The sequence below is a fragment of the Pararge aegeria genome, chromosome 18 (assembly GCF_905163445.1).
Source record: "Pararge aegeria chromosome 18, ilParAegt1.1, whole genome shotgun sequence".
In the NCBI taxonomy this organism is placed as follows: Eukaryota; Metazoa; Arthropoda; class Insecta; order Lepidoptera; family Nymphalidae; genus Pararge; species Pararge aegeria.
In genome coordinates, this window is record NC_053197.1 from 4883101 (window position 1) to 4901223 (window position 18123).

The 18123-nt window shown below is 34.7% G+C and overlaps 1 protein-coding gene across 2 annotated transcripts in view; it reads left to right on the forward strand.

Moving 5' to 3' along the window:
• LOC120631686 (forkhead box protein N3-like) overlaps nucleotides 1-12551 on the forward strand; it is a 28798-nt gene extending 16247 nt beyond the window's left edge. For both annotated transcript variants that reach the window (XM_039901356.1, XM_039901355.1), the window contains exons 3-9: nucleotides 356-453; nucleotides 3023-3087; nucleotides 7879-8157; nucleotides 9043-9117; nucleotides 9818-10015; nucleotides 11009-11158; nucleotides 12144-12551. In XM_039901356.1, coding sequence (XP_039757290.1) covers nucleotides 356-453; nucleotides 3023-3087; nucleotides 7879-8157; nucleotides 9043-9117; nucleotides 9818-10015; nucleotides 11009-11146 — 853 coding nt within the window. In that variant the 3' untranslated portion in view covers nucleotides 11147-11158; nucleotides 12144-12551. The remainder of the gene's footprint in view (nucleotides 1-355; nucleotides 454-3022; nucleotides 3088-7878; nucleotides 8158-9042; nucleotides 9118-9817; nucleotides 10016-11008; nucleotides 11159-12143) is intronic.
• The last annotated feature ends 5572 nt before the right edge of the window (nucleotides 12552-18123 follow it).

The window sequence follows — 18123 nt, forward strand, 5'->3', positions numbered from 1 at the left end:
TATTCGTAGCCTGTGTTATAGGCGCTAAGATGACTGATGAATATTTTTTATGAATAATATACATAAATACTTATAAAATACATATAAACACCCAGTCACTGAAAAACATTCCTGTTCATCACACAAACGTTTTCCAGCTGTGGGAATCGAACCCACGGCCCTTGACTCGAAAGCAGGGTCACTGCCCACTGCGCCTATCGACCGTCAATTATTACTATTAAAAAAAAACCATTAACAGGTTAACCCTTTGTCATCTTAGACAGTGTCATGACTTACCAACTGAGATGGAGTGGGAAAATGCAATCGAAGTCATAACTTCTTTATTGTATCTCACGCGTGATTTTTTTTGTCATAGTGTGGCGTGCGGAGGGAACGCCGGAAACCTACCCCCGGCTGAACACGACGACGACCTGACAAGCCTCAGTTGGTTACAGGACAGGAATTTGTTGAGAGGTAAGTTGCTGGGACTTACGTTTTCTAAATCACAGTCACATACAACTTATTTTCTGTTTCACTGTGAACTAAGCACGCCAAGATTCGGAGAAAGTCCGCAGAAAATCTGGACACCAGCCGGGCTAGCATTGGCAGGTTCTGGAGACAATAAAATCCTCGAATATCCACTGACAAAGGATAAAGTGTTCTTGTTCACCTACCAAAACCTGTCGATGCAGGAAAAGATATGAGAAGATTTGTTTATTATTTTCACTCTTACGCCCACGCTCGGAGAGTGGATACAACTGTCCCTGCCCATGTTAGCATGAAGCTGGTACTTATACTTCGCGTCGCGTGCTACTTTAATATGACCGGGAAATCCAGAAAATTTCGGGAAGTACAATGAACCTACGAGTATAATTATAATTTGTTAAAAGGTGTCGCCGACGACTTAGTACATTAAAAGAACAGATTATATTACTAGTAGTAGAGCTGTTTGAATTATTCCTGCCCCATTACTGTCTTCTGTGTTAAAGGAACGGTCGCAGGTGTAATTACATACAGGCACAAGAGCCTTCAAACCTTCGTCTCAGGTTTAACAGGGCATGCCCTGCGAAGTGTTCCTTTGTTCATAAGCGATGACTTTCGAAATACATCTTATGTCAACTATTACTCAAAAAATATATGTAAGTATACTGGTATAGTAAGGGCAAAAATGTTAGTTTTTTTATTTGTCGCATAAAGTCAAGCCTTAGGTAAAGGTACAATGAAGTTATGGAAATCTTATACTAATATATAAAGGTGAAGAAGGTTTGTTTGTTAACTTGAACGCGAGGATCTCGAGCACTACTAGTTCGATTTTCAAAATCATCCAAGTGTTGGATATACCTTTTATCGAGGAAGGCTATAGGCTATATATCATCACTTTTAGACCAATAGGATCACAGCACCAAATTAGAATGTTTTTAAATCGGCAGTTTTTCCCTTTTGAGAGCTTTCGCTGCTTCGTTTCCGCACTCGGTTGGTCTGAAACGGTGCGTTGTAAATGTAGCCACTGATGCGGTTCCCCGCTGGATATTCGCTGTGTGCGTTGCGTAAACTGTTCAAGTTTCGATAAAATCATGTATGACAAAGTTGTCCCCATTTTAAATTCCTAAAAAAAAATTTTCATATGTCTATCTTTTAATGTTGACTTATACGCGGATAAAGTCGCGAGGGACCGCCAGTAAATAAATAAACGTTTTCGTTGCTCCATACCAAATATACGCGTGTAGATAGATACATTAGGGTAATAAAACCTTTCTAAATAGCCCGAAGTATATTGATTATGTCTAAGCCCGCCTGAACCTAGCTTAGCAACGACCCTACACCGCCGCAAAGATATAATAAGGCTTTATTAGTACCAGTCGGCGAACGGCTACACGAAGTAAATCTTTTAGATACCATAACGTACGTGCCCAAAACGATTTTACGATAGACTGCCTAGTTGATCTAGCGGTTAGCATGTTTATGTAATAATAAATATAAATAAAAAATAAAAAATTATTACTTTTCCCACCTTTTAGTACTTTTATATAAATTTTTCCTTTATTCACATAAAAGACACTCACATTACATTTAATTTTTGATTTTAGATTTTTAGTTTTTTCTTTTTTTTAGTTTTTCATGTTTATTAATTTCATAATTTTTGATTTTGTTTATTATTTACCTCTTTGATGATTTTGTATTTCTCGATGTAAATAAGTTTGTTTTAATGAAAAATATCTTTTGTTTGTTTATATATTATATTCTTTGTTATTGTTCTTTTTTATGATTATTTTGTTATTGTTTAGTTGCGAGGATTCAGTGACGACGAAGATAATGGGGCTGGCTGAAAACCAGTGCTGCGCGTTTTAGTTTGCAGCTATACTGAGCCAGCTCCTTTGTCACACATTTTTTTTTTTTTAATTTTTATACTTAAACAATTATTTTATTTCACAAATGTAACATTTTACACAAATGTGTGACAATAAATACGATTTTTCTTTCTTTCTTTCTTTCTTTCTATGTAAGCTCACGAGATCCTGGTTGGATCCTGGGACACAAGTTGTTAGGTTTTGTGTTTTTTTGATTCGATTTCAGTAGGTACCAGCCTGGAATTCACCATCTTAAGTTTCACAATCTCTCGGACATAAGAATAGAGAAGATAGAAGTAGAATACGAAAGGCAGCCTTATCGCATCAAATCCAAATTCAAAATTTCTTTATTCATGTATGCCTATCATTCCTACTTATGAAGCGTTCATATGTTTACATAATTTTAAGGGGATGGTGATAACTTCGTTAGCCAACTTAAACCTAAAGCTACGCGGGTTCCAAAAATGCCCTAGTTAAGAAGAGCCTACAATCCCCCCCCAATGGGAGGGTTGGTTGATAATCACCACGCTGGGCAGATGGTTTGACGATCGCAGTAGGGGGCATTTAGTAGTACCACAGAGTCTGAGTCGCCTCGTGCGACACCCGCGAATAGAGGAGGGCACCTGTATCCCGATCTGCCGTCCCCACGCGGCACATAAAAAAATCATATTTTAACCAATATATTTTTATTCCAGGTATTAATCTGACAAAAGCCGACATGGAAGATAGTAAATTGATAAGCAGTCAAGTGGTGGTAAAAGTAAGTAATGTGTTTTAGTAAACATCTTCTTCGTCTTCGTCTTAGGCTATAGGTTCGAATCCCACACTGGAATAATGTTTGTGTGATTTACATTTTGAGGTTGTTTTTCAGCCCAATTATCTAGCCCCAAAGTAAGCGTAGCTTGTGTTATGGGCAATAAGATGACTGTTAAATATTTTTAATAAATAATATACATCAATACTTATAATATACAGATAAACACCCACTGAAAAAAAATCATGTTCATCACACAAACATTTTCCAGTTGTGGGAATCGAAACCACGGTTTTGTACTCAGAAAGCAGGTTTGCTGCCCACTGGGCCACTCGGCCGTCTGTCGGTTTATCTGTATATTATAAGTATTTATGTATATTATTCATTAAAATTGTTCATCAGTTATCCTATTACACAAAAAACAATCTACGCTTACTTTGGGGATAGATGGCGATGTGTGTGTTGTCGTAATGTATTTATTCATTTATTTATTTCCGGCCCGTTAATGCAGTAATCCACCACGCTGACCCAGTACGGATTGTTATACTTCACATGCCTCTAGAGACAGTATGAAGCACACTCATGCATGTAGATTTCCTTACGATGTTTTCCTTGCAACTTTAAAGCAAGTGATATTTACTTGTTACGCTTAATATAACAAAAAGACTGAGTAAAGCATCTTTCTTATTGGGTCTGGATATATTTCTTCAAGCATTCTCCTTTTCGCATTAAATCGTTCACAGTTCCAACTCATTATACTTTCGGTACATAGTTCCAAAGTATTTGTACAGTTGCTTTGTTAAATAAATATTAAACATCGGGTACTTAGTCATGTTACGTAAAAACATAGAATTAAGAACATACGGAACCCTCAGTCAGCCATTATTGAATGCAGTGCATTGTGTCCAAAACCAAAACCACTGAAAACGCCCCGCGCACGTCTCACTTCACACCCGCGGAATGTTGCTGGGCTCACAGACATTTCACATCTTCCCCATGTTATAGCAAATGTTTAGTACATTATAGGTAAACTGATAGCAAAGTTATCTGTTAAATGAAATGAAGTGTCAAACTGCCTGTTCGAAGAACACTAAGTGGAGTGGTTTTTGATGCTTCAATATTTGTCGTGTACACGGTTTCTAGAAGCAGTGATAGGGTTCACTTTTTGGGCTGAGTTCAACACGCATCTCTAATCTTTTCTGGGTTAAGTGCATTTTTTTTAACAATTTAAATATCACTTGCTTCAACGGTGATTTAAAACGTAGTCTACAAAGGCTTTAAACCTACTCATTGTGGGAGGAAACCCGTGGCCTGTAGTGGGCCGCCGATAATAGGTAGATAATTGATATGATGACACGGTTTCTGTATGTTCTTATTTCTGTGCGTAAAAACTTAAATGGCTCAAAAGATAAACATATAAAATTTTTAAAAAAATACGTGAATGTGCGTAGTATGTTAATTGATGACATTAATGTTCTGTTTTACGTATATCTCGAAATTAAACTGAAACGACAGGTTTAATATTTTTTACCCAGATCTTTTATGAGTTAAAAGTTGAATACAGACTGAAGACGTTCGTAACTTCGTAAACAATGTATTTACTATTTAGCGAACAAAGATTGACTTACATCTAATAAAATAGAATATATATAATAGTATATAATTTATGTCTACTGCCTATTCTAGCCGATTGGGATAATTTTTATCCCCCGATGTCCACTGAGAAGATCTGCCATAGCCCAGCAAGTGGGAAAAGAAGAAATTTACCCTCGCATTATTTTACACGTATATCATTTGGATATTGAATTTATAATTACAAAAAAAAATCTGGAGGAAGGATTTGGCATTGGTTAGAGTTACCACTCTTGAAAATTCAGAAATTATCAATTTCCATATTGCCCCTGTCGAAAATCGAACTTGGGACCTCCTGCTTAAATTAAATTCACAGCGCTCACAGTTGCGCCAGGCAGGTGGTCAGAAAATATAATATTATATATTTCCTTATCCTTTCCCCTTGGAAAAAATGTCTCCTGCCAGTGTCAGACACAATAATGCATCTCACTTCACACGTACAATTTACACGTCAAAAACAGGCGTTAAAGTCACCCAAGGTGTTTCAACACACGCTCGTTGCGAGTGCGCTTTAAAGTTTTATTTACAGTTGCAATGCCATAACATCGGTTATCAGTAGCCTTAGTACAAGATATGCTCCCTCGCAATCGATGAGTGGTTTTCGAGTACGGAAATACTTGAACATAGGATTAAAATAGATCTTATTTGCAACTAATTAAAGTTCAAATTTGCCTATAATTCTATAGCTGGGGCTTTTGACAGAACGTTTGTAAAACAAAAATCAAAACCACAGGATTTGCGCTTGCGCACAAGAAGCGGTGATAGCGTAGTGGGTAAGATTTCTACTTCACATTCGATTTCGGTCGAGCTCGAATTCCAGTACGCAACTTGAAAGTGAAGTTTAGTGCTTTTTAAGCAATTAAGATATTACTTGCTTCGACGGTAAAGGAAAACATCGTGACGAAACCGGCATGCCTCAGAATTCTACATAATGTTCTCAAAGGTTGAGTACACCAAACCGCACTGGGCCAGCGTGGTGGACTACGGCCTTAACCCCTTCTCGTTGTGGAAGGAGACCATGCCCTTTAGTAGGCCGCTAATAGGTTGATATAATTAATGTAATGATGATGATGACAGGATTTGCGATACTAATCGAGTGACAGGTCAATTTTCTTTTGATACAGAGTTTGATCGAAAACGACTCTTCGATTGCGAGCGTGAAAATCTTGTACTAAGGTTACAGTATATACAGTTCCCAAATATGACGTGATGTTTGTCTAAATAATTTTCTCCAGCGTAATATTTATCTTCACAACGTAAAAAACCAGTGTTTGGCTACTGCCTTCCACTGACCTCCTTTAAAAATTGGCTTGGTTACTTATCTGTGAAATGTTTGCGCGCCGCAGTTTCCATCCACTACGTTTACGCTAATTTATCTTATTCTTTATCTATTCCTGAGGCATTTCAAACGTATCGCTATCGCTAAGGTTATTATTTAGTTGCCTTGTCAACTTAAGAGATATTTTTTTATATTGATAGGTTTCCCTTACTGTATATCTAAAGTTTTTAACCTACCCAAAAGTGAAGAAGTTTCGGATTAGAATACTTTTCTTACATTTTCAAGCGAAGTTTTTTAATGGCGGTTATAAAATATTATGAAAATAAGCTTGATTTGCTATACTCCGCGAAAAGCAGGAGAATCTGTATGGTGTCATTTATAATTTATTCAATCCTTATACTCCACACCAATAATAATATAAATAAAATGAAGCGGTAAAATGGAGTTCATAAAATAAATAAAGCGGTGATATTTCGTACAAAATAGCATCGTGGTATGGTACCCGTTGAACTATATTTAAAAAAAATATTTATTTTATTTATACACTTTATTTGTACACCACAAATAGGAAAGAAAAAACAATGGACACAACAAAAATAAACTTAAAAAGTAGGATACAAAGGACGGCCTTATCGCTTAGTAGCGATCTCTTCCAGGCAAAATGTTTGTTAACCACGAAAATCATAGTTTAAAATCTATAAAGCGGTGATAGCCTAGTGGGTAAGGCATCGGCTTTTCTCTCGTGGAGACAAAGTTCAAGCCCCGGCACGCACCACCGACTTTAGGATATGTGCGTTTTGTAATTAAAGCAATTTAAATATCACTTGCTTTTAACGCTGAAGAGAAACATCGTGATGAAACCAGCATGCCTGAGAGTTCTCCATAATGTTCTCAACGGCCTGTGAAGTTTACCAATCCGCACTTGGCCAGCGTGGTAGACTACGGCCTTAACCCTTCTCAAATTTCAAAATTCATATTCAAAATTCGTTTATTTCAAGTAGGCCTAATTAATATAAGCACTTTTGAAACGTCAAGTCTGCCTGTGTGTAGTGACTCTACCACCGGTTCGGAAGGCAGATTCTATAGGGAAGAAGCCGGCAAGAAACTTAGCAGTTGCTCTTTTCCAATATCAACAATTTAATTTAATGGGTTGTGATGATGATGTTGAATGCCCGTTTTCACGAAACCTAAGATGCTCTTAAATGGGATGTTTAATGGTTTAGGCTATGCCTAGAGATAAATACCTTTTAACAACTCTTAAAAGATGTCCAAAGAACCTAGGCGCCATATAGACTTACGGCACCTATTCACCAGTGCGTAATGTTTGTGAAACGCGTAAACTGAAGGTGGACATAATATGATAAAAATAAAAAAATGATTTTTTTTCAATAAACTTTATGTTAGAACCTCACGTAGCGGAGTGGCTTAAAATGAAAACTAAACAAAATAGCTACCGAAACTTTGTTCAAAGCTATGCGTGTACATTATTCAATGCACACCTAAGCTTCGTTATTTTTTCTAACCCAGTGTAGTTACAGCCACATGAGGCTTAGCACATACGCCCCAGGTTCATAACAATAGACATAAGACACGAGTCGGCAATTTGTAGGACGAGCCACTTGCATGCCCTGTGAAGTGTTGCTCTATTTATAGGGTGATGGTTACCATTAGTTACCACCAGGTGGGCCATCTGCTTGGTACGTCAATTGACATGACTATAACAAAAAATGGCGTCTGTTGAACATTTCTGTCTTCAATCTTCATCGGACCTTAATAGAATTTAAATATTCCCAATCGTTTTAAAGCGATCTCATTGCTTTCATAATCTGGTATTAAATTTATCTTAGTTTACGATTATGGATATCTGATAGTATCGTATCTTACAGACAGAACCGAGGACACCTCCGCCGATATGCCGCGTACCTTCCCCTCCCCGCACTCCCTGCAAAGCTCCCCCCTCCCCCCCAGTAAACGCTCACGCGAAACCCCCTTACTCTTTCTCCTGTCTCATCTTCATGGCGATAGAGGCAGCACCAGCGAGGGCGTTACCTGTGAAAGAGATATACGCGTGGATCATTCGACACTTCCCGTATTTCAAGCACGCGCCTCAAGGATGGAAAAACAGCGTTCGGCATAACCTGTCTCTGAATAAATGCTTCCACAAGGTTAGTTCTTATACAATTATATTCAAGCTTTTGTGATGGCAGACCCTCCAAATGCCTCGTTGGTCTAGTGATTAGCATGTTCAACTACGGATCACGAGGTCACAGAGGGTCGGTACAAAAATTATACAACGCAAACCAAAATATTTAGAGGTACATTATTTACCATCACCTGTGAAACTGTTTTTGTGTAAATCACTGCCATAGTTTTTACTGAAAGAAATCAGGTACAGCCCTAACCTCACATGCAAAATTAAAATGAAGTGACTCCTGTCACTGTATTAGGTACGCGTCGCGTAGCGTATTTACTGTGCGCGTGTCGGTCTTTTATCTTCAATAGGGTTGTCATGAGTAAACACTTATCATGTTTTGAATTAATTTTCTATGTAAAAATGCTTCTTTTGATTTAATATTTTTACAGGGCGTTTCTTTATGAAATAACTTAAGAACCCTTCAACAGTATAAAATGTTGTTTTTTATATTTCAAGATTTTTCTGAGTAAGGAAATTGCCGGTGTCAACCAAGTAAAGCCGTTAGTCGTGGTTGTTATTATTTTATGGTAAAAGCCGCATCGGAGCATCGTGTTGGGTTTATGCTCTTAAACCATATCTCCTATGAGAAATGAGGCCTGTGATGAGCAGTGGGACAATAGCCTGCGGATGATAATGTTGAAACTTCGAATTTAAAAAGTTATTCTTTTTTTATCCTCTTATCATTTATCAGATCAATTATAATAATATTCCCAAACTTATAAAAACTTTTGAAGAATAAGGTAGAAGGTAAACGTGAAATCGACTTTTACCTTTTACCTTATTTTAACTACAGACTAAGTAGAAATCTACTTTCCGATTTCCGTAATAAAATTTTAAGGTTATTTATTTTTGATAGGTCGCAGCAGCGCCTGGATTAGGCAAAGGATCTCTCTGGACAGTAGACCCTCAGCATCGATCAACGTTACTACAGGTTAGTACATTCCTGCCGTTCATAGATCGCAACCGAAAAATTATACAATTATATGTGCTAAAAATGAGTTTATATCCTTTTAAATCATTAATAGCGTATACCATCGTTGGCGGCACGGAATTAGTGATTTGTGAAATAATAACTGGTAGAAATACTTGCTAACGAGTTCTGGTAGAGTTCACAAGGAAACAAACCGGTGTTTTCTGTGACAGTTTCGAGGTTTAATGCCCGTGTACACGAAGTCAAAGAAGCTTAAAATGAACGTCCGCCTCCCGATGGGTTGTTAAGTGCTAAATCGAACACGAGAGGTCAATGAACTTAGTTAACAATCACAACAGAAAATTGCTCGCAATTCAGCATATGGATATCATGCCCTGACTTTAAATATTAACCTTAAGTATAATTAAAAGTTTTATGTAAACTTTTTATGTTTAATTACCATATTTTAGTTTTCTACTTCTTATAAAAAAGTTTAAATTGTTAACTTATATTATTATTACATGAATATCAGTTAAAGCGTAAGTTATTGACGACGTGTTTTAGAATTTAATTTTTTTTCTCTAGACCCGATTCTCAAAGATTTTTTCTTTATTGTTGCTTTAATATGGTTTTATAATCAGTTTGTGTACAGTAAAGTGTATTTCATTCATTCATTCGTTTCATTTCATTCGTTCATAAAGCGTAAATTTAAAATTGGCAGGCGTTCGGTCGTCAACCAGTGCCTCCAGTGGAAATAGAAGCAGAACCCACAGACACCAGTAGGAACGCACCGGATCCACAACTGTTCCCATACCTGGCTAGACGTCTAGCCGACACCCGGACGCCGCCCGGCGCAGACGAGTACCTAGCAGCTGCAACTGTACTCGCTATGAAGTATGGACCCGCCGTGCTTGATCAGGTAAGTTCTACGGAACTTTAGTCAAACACTGACTTTTAAAAAATTGCCAACGTGCGTGTATGAATTAAATGAACTTCATCATCATCATCTAACCAACTACAGCGTATAGTCTAACGCCGCAGTCCACCACGCTGGCAAAGTGCGGACTGGTGGACTTCAGAAGCCTTTGATAACATGGAGAATTCTATGGCATGCGTGTTTCCTCACGATGTTTTCCTTCCCCGTTAAAGCAAGGGATTTTTTAGCTACCTAAATTAAATCAAAACTCTTTGGGATAAATCTAAAGCACAGTTCGTTCTTACGACTTCTTGCTGAAATCGCTGAATGTATTTTCTTTATCTCCATTGAATTGAGTTATTTATTTGAGTGATCGTTATCTAGATTGGAATTTGTATACGAAACTTAAAATACTTTCAGTCACATACTCAGACTTTTTTCCTAACTTTAAGGTTGCCTGGCAGAGATCGCTACTAAGCGATAAGGCCGCCTTTTGTATTCTACTTCTATTTTTATGTTGTCATAAGCAAATACTACGAATGTTTTGAATGTTTGTATGGAAAAATAAAGATGCTTCTTTAGATTTAATGTTTTTACAGACTAATTCCTTATGTAATGTACCTACTTATGCACCCTTCAACAGTATTTTATAATTCTACTAGCTGTTGCCCGCGACTTCGTCTGCGTTTGATTTTGTTTTTAAAGTATTCAGTATCGCTAAGCCTGAAATGAGTATAGTTGTATATACATATAACATGTGACTGTCAATTAATTATAGACAAATAATTTGCAATAAAATAAAATTGTGACTTTACTTAAAGATCTAAGCTATCCTATCTCTTAAGTTGGACCAGACTGCTCACGGTGTGCCAATTTAATTTAAAATCGGTTCAGTAGTTTAGGAGTCCATCGCGGACAAACATCGTGACAGGAGATTTATATATATTAAGATTACACGTTGTATATTATTTACTATTGCATTAATCATCCCTCCAGCTCCCCCCAGAAGCCCACCTGGTGATATCCCGGTGCGCGCGTGATGAACACTCGTATAGTGGTGGAGAAGAGCGACGCACGGCCGAAGCCCTGCTGAATTTGGCTGGAGTCACGCCCGCTCACCCACAACCCAGCTAGCGCCCACGTGCGGTGAGTGTTAAACTGAGTGAGTTAATGAGCGATTGTACTGAGTGAGTGAATTTGTGTGTTTGACCTCGTCGAATAATTAAATACAATTGTATTGTACCACAATAAAAAGTACAGAAAAAAGAAAACGATCATAACATAGCGTGTCTATAGTATATGCTCATCACAAAAAAATCGTTTTTGGGGTTAATTTAGGAAAAATTGGTATATGGGTGGGTTTGCGAACGTTTGTTTAGACCTACTAAAGGTCGACATTTTTGTACTGCAAAGTATTTACATATGATGGAAAATATAAACAGCGCATCTGATAAAGCAGTTTGGTATCGCTTTTTCGTTTAACATACTATAAGAATAGTATTATTTCAGGCTGTAGTTTTATTCATTGGGTTCTATCGCAGAAAACTTTGAGTCTAAGGGTCCAACCACTTTAATAGGCGTCCCACAGGGCTCAATTGTGGGTCCTTTTGGTTTTTAGTGTAGTTGGTATTAAATTAAATGTTCCAAAAACTTTTAAACACGATTGATATAAAAAAACCAAAAATAATTTCTAAATTTGAGTTTAGTATTTATAAAGAGTGATTCTTAGTTGTTCTTAAACTATTATTTTTATTAGAGCATAAATAATCGGTTACCCATTCACCATATTTTTTTTAATAATAGAGAAATTGGCTAAAGATCGAAATGGAAATTAAAATTAACATCTGCCTTATCTACTATAGTTGAAAATTATATAAATTGATAAAAATCTTATTTTGCAAAATGAAAAATGGAATAATTTTATCACATTAGTTCATTGTCATCGGTCCTCGATGTATCTTCAAAGTTTGAACGAAATCAGACCGTTTGAAGAGGGTCAAAATCAAGTCCAACGCAGTCTGTTACAAACATACAGGTGAAGCTAATATAAAGCGTGTAAAAATCTCTCCAATGGTTGACCACCATGGTCAGGGAAACTGTGTAGAGTAAAATATTTTATTTCGTGTTGCAGGTAACACTGGGTGGTTGGTGATACGTTGCGCTAAACCCAGCAGTGAGAATATGGCGGGCAAGAGTGGGGACGGTAACATCAAATGTAAGTCTTCCTAAGGAACGCAACGCTTTTCAATACGAACTCCAATTCGCCTGAACGTTTACTTCGCCACATATTAAGTTGACCAGTACAGTTGTGTATTGTGATTTGTATTTAACCGTTTTATATATTAATTTTAATTTATATACAATCTTCCCTCAAAATATAAACGATCGTACACATTGGTAAGGGTTTCTTTTAAGTTATCAACTGTCAACTTGCCAAGTCAGACTTAGTATATTTGCCAATGTGTACACTCTTATATTATCAGTACTGAAAATGCGTTCTGAGTGCCTGCTGTGTGATTTTCTACCTAAGTTTATACTGGGGAACAGTATTGACACTAGATGGCGCTCTTTAGGTTCAATACAAATCATAGTTAACTTTCACGCTATCGAATAGGTAAACGTAGATAAAAAATCTCACACTAGGCACCTTAAGTAGGTAGGTAGCAGTGAAATTGGATTCATTTCACTGCTACCAGTGTTCAGTTAGCGATTTTCTTGTGTGAGTATTGACTGGGTTGATTGAACGCTTTGGTTTGATCTTGCACATACCAACGCGAGTGAAAATCAGTTTAAACCGGTTTAACCCAAATAAATATCGGTTATTTCAAGCCCTGGTTTTCTGCCCATTGAGTAAGTTGAATATAACAAACTCTTAACGTTAATCTACCAGATTTCTATTCATTTGTTAAATCCAGACGCTTGGTCGTCGTAGATAATTTCATTCACGATAGCGCTGCTCGATAGTTCACTTAAAATCTTACCCAAGGGGTATATAACGTGATGATTTCTATTTCTGATGATTATTTATTTATGTGATATGAACAGAGTTTCAATCAAGCGTGCGTGCATTTTGATTTTTTCTGTTTGTACTGCTCAAATGTTTTTTTTAGTAATGATGTAATTCTAAGTTAAAATATGTAATATAAATATTTCGTAGCGAAGTTCTGTTCGTTGTTGGGGCAAAGCCCCGCGCAAAGTGATCGTCGACATATAAGTTCAAAGAACACAAAAGAAATGGTTTGTTATCTTAAAAAGTTGCTCGGCAAATTTTATTTGTCTATGATCACCTCTGTATATAGACAAAAGTTTACCAATCTCTAGTCCAATAAAGACAATTCAATAGATAAAAAAAGTCTATACTTTCAGTGATATACATATTACATACAGATATAATATCTACTGATATATTAAAATTATTAATTATTCAATTCGTATGAAATATCATCCTATATTATTAATATTACTATTAAGTATAAGGCTCACTCTTTAGCTAAAAACCGACTATTTCCATTCAATTTGTTTTACTTCAGTATATTTGCTCTTATTATTGTATCTTACCCCTTCTCATTGTGGGAGGAGAACCTTGCCCTGTAGTGGCCCGGTATTGGGTTGATATTATGATGATGACATTTGCTGTGAAAACATCTCATATATCATAATTCAAACATCTCTTACTTACAATGCAGCGTGCAATAACCTTCTGCAAAGTACCTTCAAAAACGGTGCCTTAATATTTCCCTCGCGAAGTATTCTGGCTACAATAACTGTACTTTCTTTGCACAGTATATCCACAGTTTAGTTTAACGGTAATATTTTCACATTTTAATGAGTTATCTATGTATAGGTAAAGTTATTTTATGGTATTCAATAGCTTTGGGTGACTTTTACTTACAAATGTATTGAAAAACTATATGTAGTATCAAACAAGTGAGCAATTGATAGTAAATTAATCTCTCGGCGCTTCTGACACCTGTATCATTAAAAAATTGCGCCTCGACTTTAATTTAAAACTCAGCATGCTTGTAAGATAAAAAACTTTTAATTTCTTTAATAAGATCGGTTACCCAAATGTACTCGTATATAAAAAATCGATTACAAATTAAGTAGAGAAATAATAGTGATAGATGTGATACATATTTATTAAATAATAATTATTATTATTATTAAAAGGAATGGAATATAGCGTAGTAGTTTCTCCTGCATTTAGGTTCCCTCTGTTAAATATAGTCGAACATTCAAAATAATAGAATATTTAATAGGAATTTTATTATAGTAAGTTATAAGTGTTACTTAAGTATGTTTCTGTCGATTTTCAATTTATACTAATCATTATTATTTCCAGTATAATGTCTCATTTACATGAAGTAAATGAAAAATAACTTTTGAAAACTTTAGTAATCATTTGTGCAACAACAGAACAATGGTTTGATGTGGGTTCTAAGCTCGAATTCTAGCAAGAATGAGTTTTAGAATACTAATGCACATAGGATTCTAAAACTCATTTTTGCTAAGAAATACTTTATGACGCAAACTTATCACCTCACTAGCGACAGAATGCAAGAAAATACTTTTTTTTTTATATCTAACTAAAACACTAACTAATTTGTTTTAGAAGCGATCAATTTTTTTTCACATGTTTTTTGTACAGGAAGTCAAACAAACCTATACCTAACACTAAGGTTATCTTAAAATATTTCTCTAATTGAAAATGTAGACCGTGAACGTAGCCAGTTATTCGGAGTTGGTTAAAATGATGACTCATGAACAGTATTTTTCTTGCATTCACTCTGAGGATTATGCCAACAAAATGCATTCTGCATTTTGTTGGCATAATCTTTTTAGTTTGCTTATTTTACTCCTTCTATATGTAATGATACTATGTGACTTATTAAACGGTTCCTCAGTTTCAACTGTTACGGCTATGAATTGATATCGACGGAAATGTTTAACACAAAATAGATAGGTTTAAGTTTTTAAAAAGTAATTTATTTAGGTTAGTCCGTTATCGTGCTAAAATGAATTGTAATTATGAAAACTGTATTCTAAACTGAGCAATTTAGGTGTATTTATAATATAAATACTATTTACTATGTATTACAATATTATATATTAATATTCCTATGTGATCTGAGCGTAAGAATTACTATACAATATTGTATAATATACAGGGCATTTGAAAATAATAAAGTACAGATAAAGTGCTTGTCACGGACTTGTATTAATTAACCTTGCGAGATTTTTTTGTTTTAACTGTCAATATTTGCAAAGTTAATAGCACAATTACAGTAACAGAACCTACAACTTTTTCAAAATACCTCTTGGAATTAATAAAGAGATGGTACAGTGAAAAAAATAATGTAATGTAGACAGAGACGTAGCCATTACTCTCTGGGGTGGGTCAGGTTTTGGTGGGTTGGCTTGTTTATTTGGTATTAAAGACAAAATCACTACAAAAAGATTATTAATGATAAAATTAAAAGTCTCTTGTACTTTAAAGTGATAAAATCTTAATCGATAGATGTAGAATATGAATAAAGCTATAATGTTTATAAATTCTAGCTATAAGCTGTATTTTGTGTTCATTACCATGTGATCTACTTACTATCGCTTAAAGTCTAAGTAGTAAATATTTCAGTAATGTCTTGCATATTTATTGTATTTAACGTGTATTTTAAAAGACCCATCGACATTATTATATAATAATAAATGTAATGTAGTATTTTGGTTTTTTGAAAAATAAATTAAGGCGGTCACGTTTTAGTATAATTTATAATACAAATGTCAAAATTAATTTATGCATCGATAATAATATATTATTTTTATTTATTTACTTATGGATAAATAACCCTTATTCAGTCAATTTTCTATTTAGATTCAGTTTTATAATTTTTAAGTACTTACAAAATGTCTAGGATATTAATCGCCTCATTCAAATTGTGTTATATTTTTCTCGTGCGTTTACAACAATTTATATTTGAAAATGTACAGCCATTATCATAATCACATATTTATTTTAATTAAAACGGCTTACATATTATATCAAAACGAGACAAAAACAGGTTTTGATAATTGTAAGTAATTTTAAATAAAATTTCCCAAGGAAATGCACACAATTTATATTTATTTGAATTTTGATCACTTGCTTTGGATGTCGTCTTAATAAGTAACTAAGCTAGACTGAACCACGACTGATTTGAAAAGCAATATTATTATTTAGTAAATTAAAGTTGCTTTCAGTATGAATGCAATTTAGAAAATTACTGTACAACCATTTGACGAGGGCACATTACCATAAAATCACTTGAAGTGATTGCGGAACGCAATTGCATCCAAGAGCCAATTTACGGTATGGCTCTAATAAATCTACCTGTCTGTCATATCTTTTAAGGATATCAATTTTCTACGTTCAATCGAAACTGAAATCGAACCTGACATCTAAATTTTAGCCAAGTAAAATGCGTTTTGTCTTGTAGATTTTGGCACCTCTTCGTACAAAAATTATACATTTTCGATATCATAAGTTCCGATAACGATGTAGATGTCATACTTATTAACCTCTTAACAAATGATTGATAGCGATAGTGCGATTGCGTTGCGCAACTGATTCTTCATTCCGTTTCAAAATACAATCTGTTCAAATGCAAGGCATTATTACAATTTCAGGTTATGATAGTTAAAATATTGTATCACTGTAATTTAAAATACGCTGTGTGCCAAATTGATTAAATATAAATATCCTATACCATACTTTATATGCCCTAGTGATTTAGAAATCTTCAATGAATATGCCATCTTTAAAAGCAGAAAGATTTAGTGTTAGCAGGTTATATTTTAAAAACATTACTGAATCACAAGAAACCGAACTCAAAAGAGGTATTATAGGTACATGGGAATTTCTAAATGACTAGAGTTCAAATTAACAATCCAAATAAATAAATAGGTACCAGAAATTGAGTGTATTTATATATAGAGAAAAAAGAATATATAACACATACTTAGATTAGGTGATAAGTGATATTATAGTTATGTAATTAATTAATGCTAAATTAAATACATAAATTTTTGCTGTATTTAGAAGCGTCTTCCATCTTTAACTCATTGATCTATTAGGTATGTACAGGCGCGGAGTAAGTCATTATTATTATCACATGAGCAGTTAAAAAGTTATTATTATTGGTTTTTTTTGTAAAAATATGAAATGATTCATGCATCCCGGTTGAATACTTCATATGGTATTGATTCCTACCGGAAATATATCAAATATCCTCCCAATCAAACATTACCATATTCAATGAACTTTACACTAAACTTTCACATTTATAATAGCGCCATAAAAGGCGTGCCATCATTATAAATCTGAGGAGCCTTATTGAGTAAAGGATTAAGACTAAACCTTGAAAATATACAGAAGCAATATACTTCTTCCGCGTCTGTATAGTAAGTAGCCTTTCTTTTGGTGGTATAAAATATAATAATGTGTAGATGAAATTTTACAGCAATAATTAGTACCTAATATTCGCTGGTAGATGCTATGTGTATAATTGTGTGATACATTGCGATTTATTTACTAAGCGATATATAAAGGTGATTTTGACTACATAATATTCTATTATACCTTGATTATTTAATGAACAAGCACTATTTGTCTATGCAAGTTGTTTTTGTGACGTCAGGATTGAAACTTCTAAATCTGTCAAATTTAACATAATAAAGTATAGTTATAGTACAAGAAACTTAGCTGACCCGGTGTTCAAAATTGGAAGGAATTGAAATGTCGATTGCTCTGCTAGTCGCTGACATTCGGCATTCGATAGCAGCGGTGCTGATAAGTTTGTTTTGATGACGAAATTATAGAAAACACAATCTTACCCAAAAACAGTGAGGTGTAATAATATATTTATGTAATCAAAATTACATAACGAGGTTATATCAACATGATATTAAAATTGTTGCGGCTCATACTTTATCGGAAAAAGAGAAAATAATATATAATTTATGAATTAATTTATTTTTAATTAGTTTGTAATGTTGTTATTATTTTTATAACAATTGGATTGTTTGAAATTAAGGTTTTATTGTTATTTTATTGCGTTACCTTTGTAAAGCTCTTA